The sequence below is a fragment of the Tympanuchus pallidicinctus genome, unplaced genomic scaffold, assembly GCF_026119805.1.
Source record: "Tympanuchus pallidicinctus isolate F22 unplaced genomic scaffold, pur_lepc_1.0 scaffold15, whole genome shotgun sequence".
Lineage (NCBI taxonomy): Eukaryota > Metazoa > Chordata > Aves > Galliformes > Phasianidae > Tympanuchus > Tympanuchus pallidicinctus.
Genome location: NW_026294669.1, coordinates 34150207 through 34167346, shown reverse-complemented (window position 1 = coordinate 34167346; position 17140 = coordinate 34150207). Strand labels below are relative to the sequence as shown.

The window sequence follows — 17140 nt, the reverse complement described above, 5'->3', positions numbered from 1 at the left end:
GCTTTTTTATTTATTTATTTTTTTTTTTTGAGTGCTGTGGAAGTCAAGCACTGAACTGTGGGCAGCATTAATTACTTGAGGATTCCTGTGCTCATTTAGCGAAAGATTTGATCCCCTTGATCTTCATACAGATGAGATGTGGTCATGGTTGGTCCCTGGGTGCCATCAAAACATGAACAATTAAAAGGATGTCGTATAATAAGGGAGCAGAAACAGATGCTTTTGTGTCAGGGCTGTAATGATATTCCATTATACTTAATCTGGGTCCTTGATCTCCACAGGTGTTAAAGCTGAGCCTGGCAAGCAAACCAAGGATAATTCCATATCGATCACTTACAATTAATTAACTTCCTTGTGTTTTTAGTGGGAAAATCTCTTGTCAGAGGAGGCCTCATCGTGATGAATAATTTCTGTTTCAGAATGAAGAGGCAGACTTGAAAGCGTCATCTCTGTGTGCTCTTAGTGTGTGCACTGCATCCTTTGCAGTGGACATCCAGGTAGCTGGGCTTTCTTCCTGACAGTAAGAAGTGGCTCCTCCCAAGTAAGCCTTGGATGTAATACACCTGCAGAGCAAACTGTGATGAGCTCGGCAGGATTCTGAGTAGGGGAAAGTCATGCAGGGAGATGCAGCGTGGGTTGGATCCAGTGCTTGTGTGCTGCCCGATGCTTTGTGTGTGACTCTGGCTTCTGCCTGGAAGTGGGACAGCAGCGCCGCATGCTGCCGGGCTGGCTGCCAGATGCCCTGGGAAGAAACTGCTGCATGGTAAACGGACAGGGATGCAGCCCAAAGTCATTTCCTGCAGGTCGATGCGTGTGAACATCCCCCACCAAAACCGCTGTGCCTCTCTGCTGCTGTTTGGAAATGTCACAGAGGGGAGCATCCTTCCCTTCCTCCTCTTCTGGTGTCCAGGTAGCTGCCAGCTGTAGTGTCTGCTGTGTAGTGTGGCATATGGCAGTGATCTGATAGATCCTCTTTAAGCCACATGAGAATCTCTGAGTGCTTTGCTTGCGGCACGGTGGTTATGATGGCAGGTTTGTCAGAACCTGGACTGTTCATCATGCTTAGTTCTGGCACATAGCTGGATTTATAACAGCACTTCTCCTATTTGAAGAGAACTAGTTTTGCTTTTCCCAGCCTTGCTACTAGCACTGAACTGGATTTGCATGTATTTGGATGGCTTTTCCAGTCTCGGTGCTACAGACTTGCAGTGGTTTTGCTGACTGTGGCTTTTGTCAGAGAGCTGTTAGCATGACAGGGGAGTGTCCTCCGAGCACTCAAGGTTGCTTGCAGACAACCTTCACTGTCAGAATTTCAAAAACCCTGCTGAGTTAATAATAATTCTGCAACCTTTTCTTCTGCACAAGTGGAGCAGTGATCTTTATGATATTGCTAACTGCTTGTGAAGTGACTGTTCAGTATGGGATGGTGTAAAACCGTGCAGCTCTGCCTTTTATAGGAAGCCTTAAACCTGTTGTTAGAAAGTGGACAAGCTGAACACATTGGCCAAGTACTCAGTGTGTCCAGCTTCTGTGTTCACATGTTTCAATGTGCTGTTCAGAGAACTGCATTCCTTTCCTGGCATACTTCTTTCTGCTCCCTTGCTAGGAGCTATATGAAGCACAGGCTGTATGATTTGGAACACTGCATCTCCTAAATAGACTGAGGCTTGATGACCTCAATGCTTTTTTGTTGTTTTTTTTTTAAACCTTTTTTGGCACCTTTATCTCTGAGTATAAATAGCTCACAAGCCTGTTCCTCAGCATTGGCTGGGCAAAGCCTGTTCCTCAGCATTGGCTAGGCAGAAGGGAGTGTTAAATGCTTTTGCAAGGTGAAAATAGGCTTTCTCAGTTACTTGTGATGGAGCACGTCCAAGCTGCATGATATATTTACCCGCTTCCATCCCCTAACAAATGTTATGCCACAGATTCAAGCAGCATCTGCAGATTTTTGCATAACTGTATTTAAAATGCTCTCCTAACAGAGGGTTTGTGCTGGGCTTACAGACAAGCGAGTCTCTCTGTAATTCAGTTATACATAGCTCCTGGAAGCAGCTCTTTCTGAAACTTACGTGTACAGTTTCTAAACAGTGTTCTGATTGCACTGATTTCCTGAAGAATCACTTAGAATGGTCGCTTGCTTTGATGGTGTTTGCTGTGAGCAGCTGGACGAGTTTACCATTCATGCCCTTGAATCTCAATTGATTTTTTTTCTCCTAATAAATGGGCTTGGCATGTGTAGATCTTTATCAGCACGCTGCTTTGTAGGAGATAGGAGGTACATGGGGTCAATAACCTCATGTTACTGCCAGGGAGGAGCAGGTGGGCAGAACCTGATGTGGATTTCAGCAGAAGCAAGCTATCTGGTCCAAGAAAATAAGCAGAATCACTGTAAGAAGTATATTGCTTTGTGTTGTCTTTTGTTGTATCATCTTAAAGCCCACTCTAGTTCTACTAACAAGCTGCTTTGTGACCATTATTAATATTTTAATACTTTTTCAGCGACTGCAGGCAAAATCAGTGTGCTCAGCTGGGTCTCTAAAACCAGGTGTTCTATATGTCTGTGGCAGCAGCTGCATTAAAAAGCCAAGGGAGCACGAGAGGCCATCAGAGCTCACAGTGAAGCTTGTGTTGGAGTGATGACCGTGCCCAGGGTCTGTTTGTAAGAGCACCAAGGCCACTATCTCTGCAAGAAGGGCTGGCAGCCAGGCTGGAGCTGGGATCCGGTAACTGAGCCAGGACAGCAAATCACAGATCCTGGAATGCTGGGCTGGGAGGTAGGAGGCAAAATGCTGCACGAGGCTGTGCCTCTATAGAAGCATTTAGTGCAGTTTTCCACTTCTCCTTGGAGCTGTAATGTGCTCCCACTTAAAGCAGCATAACTGTCACCAAAGTGCTCTGCTGTCATATTTATTCCTGCTCTTTCGCTTAAAAAACAACCTTGGCAGGCAGCTGTGGCAGCCTGCAAAAAATGTTATGAACGCTTTAAACCTCTTAATGTTCTGTTTTATTCCTGCTGCAGTGAAGTTCTGAGTGCCAGAACCTTTTGAATGCCTGGTACCTTTTGAGTGGTTGGTATTTAACAAAATAACATACAGGTTTTGTTGGAGGCCTTCAGAAAGCATTCGTGAAGCTGAGCGTGGAGACACCAGACATGGACTATAAGGAGAATTAAATTAGGGATTGTATTTCTGTATGAGGAAAATGTGGAAATTTAGTACAGACTTGAAGCATCCCCATCCTCTTGCTACCTTTGGTTTGCTTCAGCTTTTTTTTCCCCCCCTTCTTTATTCTTTGCATAGGTGATTGGAAGGCATTTGGACGGGGGTGGAGGCTGAATTACCATGTAGGTACACAGAGGAATATGCCTTGTACAGTGGTCACGTATCCTCTTTGTTATCCCATGGTCATCTTAAAGTGCTCATATCTTCATCCACATCTTCCCTGTCAGAACTTTCAGGCAATGGAACACTTAGGCTGCATATTTGGGGACCCAGCTTTGTGTGACTGAAGTACTGCCTCTTTGGTAACTCAGAACATTTGCTTTGGTTGTTACTCCCTCTTGTGGGTTTCAGGACAGGCTGAACAAGCTAGAAGTTCACTCTTGACCTTTCCATATGGAGCAATTCATCACCACTACACCTCTGACCTGCTAGATGGGATGCTGACCTTCAGACTTGCCTCACTGCATACATCTGAGAATTAGAGCATTCTTTTATTTCAGGAAGATTAAATCTGGGTGGTGCCTTAAAAAAATACAAGAGCTTTTTTTCCTGCTTGTGTTCAGAAACTTGCAGTTCTGTGCCGTTAGTGTGTAGCACAACTTGTTTTCTCATGAAAGTAGATGAGAGTCTGTGTCGTAGTGTTTCTCTCTTGCAGACTTGGCAAGCACCTGATACAGTGACTGTGTTACCATCTCTCATATCTCCTCTCCTGCAGTCAGCACTTCTGAGTTGCAGTTTGCGGGCTGTTGCTCTTGTCTGGGGAGAGCTGCTATGCTATGCAAGTTGCTCCTGACAACTAAATTCCAAAAAAGAGCTGTGTTTGCTTCCAGCCTGCTCTCCTGTGTACCCAATAAGTACAAATGACTTAGCTGTGCAAAAGATTAAGCTCTTGCTGGAGATTCTCGTTCGTTCTGCTGGCATAACGTTTGTGCAATGTGTTGTGTGAAGATTTCTTTTGAAAACCTCTTGCATTTGTTTTCCTCCAGAGGGATGTATCATCTCTTTTCTCTGGGCAAGAAACTGAAGCACAGTGAAATTCTGTATTAATTGATGACAAAGCAGTGCAACCTACTGATTAGTTTTTGGCCTGAAGATTCAAGAGCTTCCCACTGATACAAACAGTTCTGAAATGTAAAGGTCTCACACTAAGGGTGATTTTCAAGCAGTTCACATCACCTGAATCCAATCTTGGGCCATTTAAAGATAACGTTACAATATGCCTTGGCTTTGGAAGCTGTTTGGTCTCTTGTGTGGCCATGCAGTGCACTGAGTAAAAACCCTCTTTGGAAAGCACTTTTTGTGCATCAGCTCTGACCTCTGGTCTGACTATCTGACTCTTCTTTGCACTAGAAAGTCAGAAGAGTAATGCCTTTACTGGAGAGCTGTGCTTACCATCAGTCTCATCCTGCTTTCCAGCTGACCAGAACGATGATGTTTTTTACAAATGAGAAAGTCTACACCCAACTCAGCCTGATTGAGCCATTGCATTTAAGTGAGGAAGGAAAAGTAAACAAAATCTGTATCTGGTGGTTCTTTATGACCTCTTGTTCGATGCTATTACAAAAAATAATTCATTTAGATTTTTAGGAGGAGCTTGCTGGACTGAGAAAACTTCTGTTTGTGTTGAAGCTCTTTCTTTGCTGCAGGAGTAACGCTCTGTAAGTGGCTGGAGCAGCGGCTGCCCTTGTTTCGCTCATTTCAGAAACTGAAATAAAACAGACACCTTGTAAACAGGAAAGAGGAGCAGCGAGTTCCTTTCATTCCAGGGCTAATCCCTAAAAATTAGTGGAAGAATGTTTGTGTATAGAAACAGGACTGTGGCTGTTAAATTTTGGGTGTTGCAGGCTTTGGCTCTTGTCCCCCATACTTCTATTAAGCCTTTTCTTCCTCACTGTCCTGACCTTTTATTTTCACAAGCATCTTGATTCCTATCCTTAGAATCATAGAATCCTAGAATGGCCTTGGTTGAAAAGGAGCACAATGCTCATCCAGTTCCAACCCCCTGCTATGTGCAGGGTCACCAACCAGCAGCCCAGGCTGCCCAGAGCCACATCCAGCCTGGCCTTGAATGCCTGCAGGGATGGGGCATCCACAGCCTCCTTGGGCAACCTGTTCCTTCTTGTGCTCTTGTTTGATAGTCATCATCTGTTTTGTCTATATAATGTTTTCTCTGTATCCCACCATGTATTTTGATTAGTCTGCAGTGTTTTCAGCCTATCCTTCAAAACAGCATTAGTACCTTTTAATTATTTTTTTCCTCGATTAATAACTTACGAGTGCTGCTTTAAGCTGAGATTTGCATCGATACATGAACATGCTAAAATTGCAGGGTTGTGTTTCGGACTTATTCACATGAAATTTGGGATGCTGTGGGTACCACGTTTTGTTCTCCTCTGACTGTATTGCTTCTAGCAATCTCTGAATATCAGTTCTTATTTATATTTCAAACGTTTTTACCGGTCAGGGACAAAAGCTCTGTTTATGCCCATGTTCAAAAAGATGCTGGCATTCACCCAGCCCTGGAGCCCTCCCTGACCTGTGTTTATTCTATGAAGAAGCCACTGAAATAGTGCTGTTTATTGCAGGCTCCAAATTTGGTTATTGTGCTTGCTTCTTCCATGGGCAGCATGGTCAAGACAAATGTGTTTGCTCTTTGCTGATGTGCACCAACGGCTGAATTCAATTTGCATGCATGCTTTCTTACTGAAGCTCTGCTGAGCCCTGGGTGCTTGCAGACCAGCCCTACTGGGAAACATGCTGTTTGCAGCTTGGCTTTTGCAAGAAAGGAGTGGCAGAGCAGTACCAAGGGTCTGAAATACAGTTTCACTCGTTTTCTATGTGTATATTGTACTAAGATGTCAAGCTGGGGAGAACACAGAGCCATTATGGCAAGTGGAAAGTAGCACTGAACACAGCTTCCTGCAAGTGAGTGTTCCAGGAGACAGCACTGGGGACCTTATTATATTCTTCTTGTGAAACTGCAGCATTTGCTCTTCCTTTTCATTTGGTTTTCTTGAATTTTTCCTACTGTGTGTCATTTTAGACCCAACAATTGTGATTTGCTTATCTGACTGAATGATCCAGCTGTTTCCAAGGTCAGTGTTGACTCTCTCGAAACTACTTTACGTGAATAATAGTCTTGAGCTCAACTATGTGAATAGTCTTGTATAGGCTGTATGAAGCTCATGGCTTTATTCCTTGAGGTGGCAGCTGTAGAGTGGCATCCAAATGCTTCCCTGATGGGAGCAGTCACTCACTGACCAGAGCTGATCAGGGATGGTAACTGAAGATGTGACTGAAATGCTGATACCGTGTTGGTCCTCTGCCAGGTAGGTACAGCACCTACAGAAAAGTGGTACAGAAAAGGGTTGGAAGCTGCAACACGCTCCTGCAGAGCTGCCCACAGCCTCTGTGCAGGGATTGTTCTTGCCTCCCTGCTGTGCTGTATCCGAGTACAAAAATGGGATGAGGCATTTATTGCCAAACAGCCATGAAAGCGGTATGCCCTCTCTATATACAAACCAACCAGTTTAGGATCGCTTTCCGATTGTCACCAATCATCTTCCCAGTCTTCAGGCTCTCTTGCTACAATACTTACACAGAAGTGTTGGTTTTTTTCCTTTTTATTTTTAATGGGAAGGCCTGCAGAACTCATCAGTTGTCACGCTCGTTTTCTTCTGAAGCCACTTTGAACTCTGCAGCGTTTTCTCGTGGAGGGGGTTTGTTTAGATTGAAGGAGGTGCTTCCAGCACTTTCCCTCCTCCCACTAGTCCAGAGTGCCTTAAAGCAGAGCCCTGCTTATAGCAAGAACCAGCTGCAGTGAGCCAGCGGCCTGGGACACACAGCAGGCCCAGCATTGTGCCAGAGACCACTCCAGCTGCCTGCCCCTGTGGAACTGCTCTGCGAGCTCGTTACTGTTAGCGTGCATGAACTACACGAACAGGTAGGAGAGAAAAGAGACTATCAGCTTTCTGAGTAATGCATGAGTTTCACGCTATCACTACTTGTTTTCACTTTAAAAAAGCAAAAGGTTTGCAAAGGGAATAAATGCCTCTCAAATGCAGCTAGGGTCTGTGGCAGTTGTTGCATGGCACCCCCCTTTTACAGGTGTGGTGGGATTGATTCTCTGTGGTAAGATGTGCTTTGGCAGTCCACACAATCTTGTGATGGAGTCCAGTTAGTGTTTAAACTGTATTTTTAGCAGCAGCCCTTTGTGACTGCATGGCAATACAATTTATGAAGTAAGACACAACTCCTTAATTGTCTCTTATGTTGTAGAGCTGTACACAGTGTTCAGTGCAGCACTCAGCAAAGTAAACATTTCCTTGGTTTATGAGGAAAGGATTCTTGTCAACAAGACTTCCCAGCTTCTGGTCACATGCTTGAGTTATCTCTGAGATGGGTTTTCTGGCAAACGCATAAGCAAATGTTTCTCAAGTTGATGCTGTTCGTATGTAAATTCCTCATTAGCTGTGGGTTTCTTGCCCTTCTTCTCTTCTTGGTCTTTGGCTTAAAATGTTAAGCATGAAGAGCAAGAATGCTGACCCGTTAAACAGAGATAACTCGTGCTTGCACCATCAACATGTCAAAGGGGAATGTCTGCCTGAACCTTCTCCTGGCACTTGGAAGTTAACAAGGAAAAACAGTTCTGGAATTCTGAGGAACAAAATAAGAACTCGCTCTTGGGATACTCTTGCAAGAAGAGCTTGCCATGAGAAAACATAATTTAACCTCCTAGCAAACCTTTGGTCTTGCAGGATCGTGTGGTATGAATTAGTAATTCAGGAAAAGATGCTTAGGTTGCAGCTGGGCATCACGAGAGGCACTGCAGCACTCCTCTCGGTCGGTTTGCCTCTGTACTTATCCTTAAGTGTTGGAAAATTGGACACTTCCCCAAGTCGGTTGTTGTGCGAAGGTGTTTGACAACGTGAGTCTTCCATGTTTGCAAAGGTACTTAAGGTAAAGGAATGATCATTGTATATCTGAATTGGCATGCTGTTTTATTTCTTTGTAGTGAATTTGAAGGTCGTAGGGTGAAACCGTGATCATATTTAGTTGTAAGCAGTTTCCTTCCTCCTCCTCACCGTGTTGCCATCTAGCCTCAATCAGAAGTCATCTGTTGGTACTGGCAGTACATTTTGGTGATGAAAACTGGACATTGTTTTCCTAAGAAGCATTTAGTTGTGTACACTTGAGTTCATTGCCTTGGTGACGGTTTACAAGGAGGTTTTGTTAAGTCTGCCAGCAGAGCTGTGAGGGTGCCAGGATGCCCACAGCAGGCAGTCACGACAAAGTGAGATGCATACGTAGTTTCTTCTGTCTTCATGACTTCAGTGGGGTGTTACTCCGTAGGTTTTTATAGACATTCTTGAAATAAGAACAAGATTATGAACTGAAGGAGGAAAAAAACCACCCTTGAGTAACTGCATTTTTCTTCTGTTATGATGTGCTTGCCAGCTTTTTCATCCATAACTTGCGGTTTGCATTTTCCCTTCTCGCTGTCAGGAATGCCAGTAATAAATACAATGCTAGCATTCTAAAATACTTGAAGATAAAGGGAATAAACATTCAATTTTTTTTTTTTTTTAAGATAGAAATGCAGTCAGTTAAGTTGCAGATGGAGGTGATGGACAGCATTGCATCGTGGCTGTTAAGAGCTAATATTGGGGTGGTCCAAACTGGAGCCATCAGGCTGCATGTTGCAGGTTTTCTCAGTGCTTCTATTTGTCTGCCAAGGTTTTGGCCTTTTCATTCCAACTTGAAGCTCTGCTTCTGTGTACCTCTAGTAGCTAACTGGTGTAACGTGCCCTGAAGACATCAGTTGGGTGTGATCTGTGTTGGAGGGCTCCCCTGGGTTTTCCAGCACTTGTTCTCTGTCAGCTTAGTGGTGCTCAATGGTTTTGGCAAGCAATCAAGTAAGATGCAGCGTTGGCTGTGTAGCTTGTGTCTCAGCTGATGTAGTTACAGCATCATGTGTGCTTGCTTCTCATTTCAGTGCCTGGAGAACCCCAGAGAGCACCAGAGGAAGGAGAGGTGAGGAGGAGAGCATGTTTGTAGCGGTTCCCCTTCCTGGGAAATCCAGCAGCACCAGCTTGCAAACCTAGGCAGAACGTGCCTTGCTCCGTGTAGAATTGAGTCAGACACGTCCAAGTGCACATCTTGAATGCTGTCAGCTGTGTATTACAGAGGAAAAAAAAAGAGAAAGGAAATTCACAAGTATTAAAAAGACCTCCTAATCCTGGAAGTCTGCGGCACGCTGTGTGTTTTGACTTACCCTGAGGTATGAAGTGCTTTCTCAAGTAAGCCAAGTGACAGCAAACATCTTGGGTTCTATATTGGTTTTGGAAGCAATTGAAAAAAGGTGTGTGTGTGTGGGGGGAGATTCTCAGTAATGTAAGGCCTTATACAGGAAATATTCACATTTTCAGTATATCTTAGTGACACACAGGACAAAAACCTGTACAGCTTTGCCAATAAATTAGAGGGGAGGTGAAATCCTATTGATCATGAAAGCTGTAGCAAATCACCTATTTTAAGCATACTTCTTCATGCTGAGTTACCATGCTTTCCTGTGTAAGGAAAGATGTTTTTCCTGAAGAACCAACTTCAGAGACTGGCTCACATCCCACCTCAGGGCGAGCTGCCATTACCCAGCAGTGCACTTCCCAGCTAGTTTTGGTTTTGGGGGTTTCTGCAGTGCTTTGCAGCACCAAGCTGAGCACTGCGGGATATCCGCTGGGTGATGCCAGACTGCAGCCATAGAGCAAGGCAATCTGCTGGGCCTTATAAGTTGTGTGAGGACCTGGAATGTTTGTTATTCTTTCAATCCCATGAAATTTATGTCAGCAAGAGCAGAGAATGCCAGAGTGTGAGGGGAACGTAGCAGACTGGAGCTCCCTCCCAAGTCCCTGTGATGGAAAAGCAGTGTGTCTGTCTCACCTGTCCAGGGGCAACGGGACTTGTTTGAGTCCTGCAACAGCTGGCAAAAGCAGCCAATTGGTTGCCTTCTGAATGCAAAGTAGTGCTGGCACTTCCAAATTAGTTAAGATATTGTCAGCAGCATGGAAAATACAGGAACAGGGTGCTCTGCCAGCATGAGAGCTGGGCTCTTTGTGCCGGCAGCTCATGGAAAAATTGAGCTCAGGTGCTGGGCGGAGACTGCATGAGGTCCCAACCTTTGTCAGTGACCAGGAAAGTAAGAGCAGGGTTTGGTTGCTGGTGACCAGGAAAAAGAGAGCAGGGTTTGGTTGCTAAGGGAGGGCCATGTTTTGCTTGTCAGCAGCCCCACAGCGTGTGCCAGGAAGAGATGACTTAGCGCCTGCTATTGTTACTGCTGCAAAACCTCTTTGGGTAAAAGGAGCTGCCCATGCTTTTCTTCATACCTTGGTGGTTTCCTCCCTGCCCTCACCTCTGCTTCTCAGGCAAAATCAGGAGGGCTGGATGTGGCTCTGGGCGGCCTGGTCTGGAGGGGGGGCTTGAAACTCGATCATGATCACTGTGGTCCTTTTCAACCCAGGCCGTTCTGTGCAGCTTACACCAGTGTCCTGAGCTCAGCTCTACCCAAGCCAACGCAGCGTATTGATAAAATTGCAACAAATTAGCTAAAGTAGAGTGGTTTATTTCTGAGACGCGAAGGCGGGTGGTGTGGATGTCTGTATGTAAGCAGCCGTTCGAGTGCTTCTGCTTGTTACATTCATTGTGCTCAGAGGTGCAGCTCGGCTGTGCAGCCCAGGGGGCAGCCATGGGCTAAGAGGGTGGTTGTGCTTGTTGCTGCTGTTTATCTCCCTCCAGCATATCGAGGAAGCTGTAAGCTCCCTAACCGTTCTCCCAATTGCTTTCTCTACACAAACTGCTTAAGGGAAGTACGCTATGTACATAAGCCTCTTCACCAAAACAAAACAAAAAAAAAACGAAACCAGCGTGAGTAGCAATCAATAGAAGCAGCAGCCAGCGTGCTGATAACCGCCGAGGCAGCACAAAGCTCTTGTAGATGTGACATCGCTGCCTGCTGGCGCTGCTGACTCACAGCGAGCACCGCCAGCCCGCGGGCACGGAGCAGCGCTCGGACTTCGGCTCCGGGAAGTGCCGGCAGTTCGTTGTTCCCCGCGGGACGCAGCGCTGCTTTACCAGCAAGAGCTGCCGCTCTGCTCCGCCGAGCCGCGTGGGGCTTTTCGCTTCTTTCATGCGAAGACCCAACTGCAGCCATGCCGATGGAAGCGGACTGCCTGAGCCCAGAGGCTCAGAAACTGGTACGGCGGTGGGGGGAGGTGGGGGTGCTGCGGCTCTTACGATCCAAATCGCAGCCGGGCGGCACCTGTGCTCGTTTAACCCTTCGTGGGCTGCTCGGCCTTTAATCGGCTTTCACAATGCTTAATAAGCGGCGTCCCCTCTTGTTGTGCTTACCCTTGTTGTGCCTGCCCCGGTTGAAACCACAGTGGGTTTGGTTTTATTACCTCTTGCAGGACAGTATTTTTGTGGTCTGTGTTACAGCCCATGTCACACAGCTGTGTGAAGCTTACCGTGTGCAGTGAAGCTCTTGGCCACTTAGCGAGCTGCTGAGCAATGCTGTGTTCTTTAAGTTGCTTCCTACAGGTTTCTGTTGCATGTGCCTTTGACTGAATTCAAACGTAATAATCATAGATGCTTAGAGATTAAGTTCTGCTTGCTTGTTTTTCTTGTGCGTGTGTTTGTAAGATTTGGAACAGTCTGTGAGAATTATCTCGTTTTGGATGTGCTGTGTAATTTACAGCACCTCCACAGCAGTGGGTGCTAGTGGGGTGCCTATTGTTGGCACTGGCTGGCACCCACAAGTAGCTAATTTTTCCCAGTGCTTTGAGTTTTCTGAGCCCTTTTAAAAATAAAGTTTAGAAACGAAAGTTATTTGCTTTTCAGATTGACGTGAGAGCAGGTACGCCAAGTTCATTTCTTCTGTGCTTTGTAAGTGAAGTTTAAAAGCAGCCCCGTGTCTCCATGGAACCATAATAGAGGAGTCACTGGGCTGCTGATGCAGGTTGCTGATTTTGTGTCGTTCTCCTGGTTCCTCCCTCATCATCACCCTGTGGAGCAGAGGGAAGCTGTCAGACATGTCCATAATGGTGTCGTCCCCCCCCAGTCTGAAGGATGGCTGTGGCCTGTGGTTATTAGAAAGGAATCCTTACCTTTATATTTAGAAGTCATTTGCATGTAAGGTGAAGAGCTGGGCAGAACGGGGGCTGACCAATCCCTGTGTGAGTCATGGGCTGATCGTCACATGAGTACAATAGTGGTGCAAGGTGTACTTAGGCTCCTGGCTCAGATGCAGAGAACATCAGGTAGACATGCTGCTCTGACTTCCAGCATCATCACCTGCAGGCACCCTTGTTTCAATGCAGAGGAACATGTGGTTATAGTGAGCTCCAGGAGCCCGAGTGAAGGCAAGGTGAAGGAAGCACTGCTATCACTTAGTAGAGGTTGAGCTGATAGACATAACTGCTGCCTTGTGAGAATCTTGCAAATCAGGTGCTGCTTGTGCAAATAATCCTTACATTCTTTAGGAGTACAGCAAACCTAGTCAGGTTTCTTTTGACTAATGAAGCATGTGACTTATGTAGATGGAGCGAGCAGTTGTGTAACACTTGAAGAAAAAGCTTTTCCCTGCAAGGTACTGGGCTGGAATGGCAGCACCAATGAGAAACTGTGCTCACAGCAAACAAATAGCTGGCTCTGCCTTAAGCATAAAGCAAGAAGCTTATGTTAGCCTGAGAATAGTTGTTACAGGAATATGTAATAGCTACTGTGTAGTTTGCAGGTGTTTTTTTTCTGGTAATGAGATCAGAGAGTTTTCTGAGCTTGATTTTGTGCTTACAAACAACACTTGACTGTTAGTTTTTGAAGCAGATCGCTTTGACTACATTGGATTTAAGGAGTGCTTTGTATAGATTGCAAACTATTACATGTGTAGCTGTGTGGTAAGTCAGCACAGTCATTTTCCAGTGCTCAGAAAAGCAGCATAATTTCCTGCCTTTGTTGGCTGTTTCTTGGGGCTTCCAGTTTAACAATGACCCCTGGAACGTTTCAGAAAGGAAAAGCTCCAAGTCTGCACACCTTCAGGATGTGTGTCATTAGCATCTATCTAACCAAGTCACCCAAAGAATTCCCTCGTCAAGACAGTAATGAGCAGACATCTTCTCCAGGCCGGGAAGCCCTACTTTTGGTCCTGGTTGTCTTTCAAGCATCAGTGCTGGATGCAGAGCGCTGGTTCCCAGCAGTGGCTGAAAAGGGTCAGGATGGCTTCAGCCATCACAGATTCCTGGTTCTCCCCACAGCCCGGTGCTGCAGGCTGGTTGCTGTTGGAAATGCTGCTCGCCCTGCCCAGAGCTGAACGTACTGAACTCCTTAATGCGCAATAAAGATCTGCACAGCACTGGATTTTTCTTTGGAAACCGAACAGGGCTGTGGAGTGCAGAGCAAGTGGACCAACAACAGCAGCTGGCCTTTCGCAGTGCAGTGGGGTGTTTGCTTTGGGGCTCTGTGCCTATAAATCACCCCGGGCAATTGCAATAAAATGACAAAAATGCAGGATGTGTAGCTGGAGTGTTTGAGCAACTCCCTTGAATTCAGGCGATCGTTCTTCAGCTGGTGTAGGTTTTCATGTTCTTCTGAGCACTGTGCTGTCTCTCTTCTTGTTTTTCCCACAGGCTTTTACAGAAGCCCCTTAGGGTTTCTTTTGGATGACATGCACAATGCAGCTGGAGCTGCCAGCACTCCTTGTCAGATGCACAGTAGTTCATAAAGGGAAGTTACAAAGGCTTTCTAATGAGTGCAATTAGGCTTTGTGTTTTTATTCACATGTGTTTGCCAGTGATCTGCCACTTCTGATTGAGGTATTGCTCATGGAGTCAGTAGTGAATTTTAGGTGGGTTTAAGACTTGCTTCTTTCTATCTCAGTGATTTTCCATCTCGGATCCATTTAATAGCTATTTATTTTGGCAACCTTGAGACTTCCATTTCAGCTCTTGCAGTCTGAGTTGCAGAAGCCTGCATACATCAGTGTGTGCAGCGTGCTGAGCACAGAGTCCCTTGCAGGCTATGGGCACCTGCCTGTGCCTTGGAGATGACTTGGGTCTGGTGTTGGACAGGTGCTTGGGCTGGAGGAAGGCCAGAGCCATTCAGACAGAGCCTGCCTTGGTATAGACAGCATGGAGAAATGTCAGAGCTACCCCTTGCAGAAATCAGAGTATTCATAGCAGGGCACTATTAATGCAGGAACAGAACCTAAGTGTGTGGTTTGATAAACATAGACAAGTCGAGTCACACGCCTGCTTTTGAGGAAGAGGTCCATAAGAAATGTGGCACTGCTATATGTTTCTCTGAAGTCTGTAGCTGTCAGTTTGGCTCGTGTTAGGATCCTTTGCATGTCTGTGGCACGTGGTGTTGGGATGGCTGCCACTGTCAGCAGTGTGCTATGCTTTTGCACAGGACAATATGTGATGGCTCCTGTTGGTCTTCATGCTTACTGCAGGCTTTATTCCATGCTCAGCTTGCTTCTCCACTTCGAGTCGGAATTAAGTAGAACTGTTCTCATTGAGTGTGAGGTGTGGATTAGGACCCACCCAGTTTATTTACACTTTGCATATTACCTGTTTTATCTCCTGGCTACTTAGAGAATATCAGAAATGTTCATTCTGCTTCCATCATTTCATCAATTAAAATGCCCAAGTGGGATCCCACAGGACAACTGGACAAAGTGTAGAGCAGCGTGGTCTGAGTCGGATGCTGACCATGTTCAGAGGAGGAGGTTGGAGCCTGAATGCCTCTGTGCTGCTTTGATGTGATAGCAGGGAGTTGTGATATTGTCCTAGGGAGTGTTCTGGATGGACTAAGTTTCTGTTGACTTCTTGCAAATGTATCAGTAGGGTATGTGGTAATGGTAGGGTTTGATAAGCTTAAAAAGAGAAGTTCAAAAGCTATTTAAAAGGATTCAGAATATTTTGTTCTCTTGCTTGTCGTGACGGATGCTAACTGCTGAAGAACAATGTGCCCTGGAAAGACAAAGTTCATGAAAAACATATGCTAGTTCCAGGATATCAGCCAAGCCAAAGATACTGAAGGAAAATGTATTTTTACTCTTGCATGTCTTTAGGGTCTGAAAAATGGCTTTGTATGAGCAGGCAAGGACTTCAAAGCTAAAATACAATAAATTAGAGACTACCCATGGATTGGCACTTGAAACCAAAATGTATCATATATATGTATATGTAATGTCATCTAATGGGATCTTCTACAACGTAAGAATTTGTTTATTGCAGTCAGCATCCAGGGAACAGGCAAGCCTTGTTCCCAGGGAGGACCTAGAATAACTTACAAAGCATACTTTTCCCCTTGCATCTTAAAAGTTTCTTCATTTTCCAAGTTGCTTCATTTCATTGGATGCTGGAGAGAGAATATATGCTTCTACAGTACAGCTAGCAAGCGTGTGAATCCCTTTGCCCTTGTAGTATCACACAATCACAGAACTGAATGGGCTGGAAGGGACTTCCAGAGATCATCTGGAATCCTCTGAGCAGAGATCAGAGGAGCTGAGTGTGCTCCCAGATTGGTGAGAGCACACGGTCCCTCCAGCTCTCCTGTCCTGTGCTTGCTGTCCCACTGCACGGATCCTGAGCTGACTTTGCACATGAGGCTTCCTGTTTTTGCCTGATATTAAAAAGCAGATAATTAAAACAGTTACTTTGCAGCATGTTCTGGCACCTCCAAACCCGATGAAATGAGGAAGCTTAATAGATCTCATGGGAGGCCCGTGCTTGGCAGGCATCCACTCCGGAGAGGTTTGGATTTTGAATGCCACCGTCTGGATGCTCTAGTTGAGCTGGTGCGTTTTCTCAGGTTCCCTGTTTCCTTGTCTGGATGGTTCCAGCCTTGGCTGAGGGTAGTTGTTGTGCTGAGCTGCTGTGCCTGCGTGTGCACAGTGTCAGCTCTTGGGGAAAATGGCACGTAACGTGTTTGCTGTTTGTCTAATTAATTCATCAATAAAAAGATAATGTGCACCGCAGGGAAGGGAAAAAAAAAAAAGACACAAACAAAAAAAAAACAAGCCAGACCTGCCTTTCTGAAATAATAAACCTGACTGTTTCCTCCGTTGCAGCACTTCCTCTCTATCTGCACAAATAGTAATTACAGAGACACAGGGCGCATCTCAAGGCAGCTGCTCACTGGGGTTGGTGCCTGCGCTCGGCTGTATTACCTGCTGGTGAAGCATAACGAGTTATGGAAGGCAGGGCCATTGCTAGCAGTAGGGAATTAACTCCTACAGGTGTGTTTACAGCCTTACGGAGCTTAGCCTCCGTATTTGGCACCCTGAGCGCGCGTGCCTCACGCTGAGCTGTGTGCCTTTGGTCTCATTGCTGTGTTCCCATCCGCAGGCTGAAGCGAGGCTGGCGGCAAAGCGAGCAGCGCGGGCAGAGGCACGGGAGATCCGGATGAAGGAACTCGAGCGGCAGCAGAAGGAGGTACGTCTGTGGGGTGGGGGGCAGGTGGCCCGTCTGCTTTCTTATAGGTGATCCCAGGGCCTGGAGGAAAATATACTTTGCTGAATCCTTTGTCTGTGTGCAGCTAGCGCTGCTGCTGTGTTTGTGGATCACGGGACAGAAAATGACTGAAATTTGGGATTGTGAAAATGGCTTTGTTTCACTGAAGCTGGTTTAATTATTCACAGAGAACACTGGTGGTTATTGTAATCATTAATATTAAACTTGGAGATCCGTGGCCTGGTTGTATGTGTGGAATCCTGGAAATGGATTCCTGGCACTTCATTAGAAATAGCAAGGAGGACTCCTGGCCCTCCTATAGCTCTTTGCTTGCAAGCTGAGGTGAGCATTGTGATTGCCCTGTTTATAAAAATGGTCTGCTGTGAGCAGGAGGAAAGCTTGGTAACCAAAGCA

General features: G+C 45.8%; 1 protein-coding gene across 15 annotated transcripts in view; it reads left to right on the top strand.

Annotated features, from left to right (window-relative positions):
- LRRFIP1 (LRR binding FLII interacting protein 1) overlaps window positions 1–17140 on the top strand; it is a 90326-nt gene that overhangs the window by 21710 nt on the left and 51476 nt on the right. For 8 of the 15 annotated variants that reach the window (XM_052674596.1, XM_052674589.1, XM_052674586.1 and 5 more), the window contains exon 2: window positions 16622–16708. In XM_052674596.1, coding sequence (XP_052530556.1) covers window positions 16622–16708 — 87 coding nt within the window. Of the gene's footprint in view, window positions 1–11081; window positions 11471–16621; window positions 16709–17140 lie in introns of those variants that run through there. The other 7 variants (XM_052674582.1, XM_052674585.1, XM_052674588.1 and 4 more) reach the window with 7 other exon arrangements.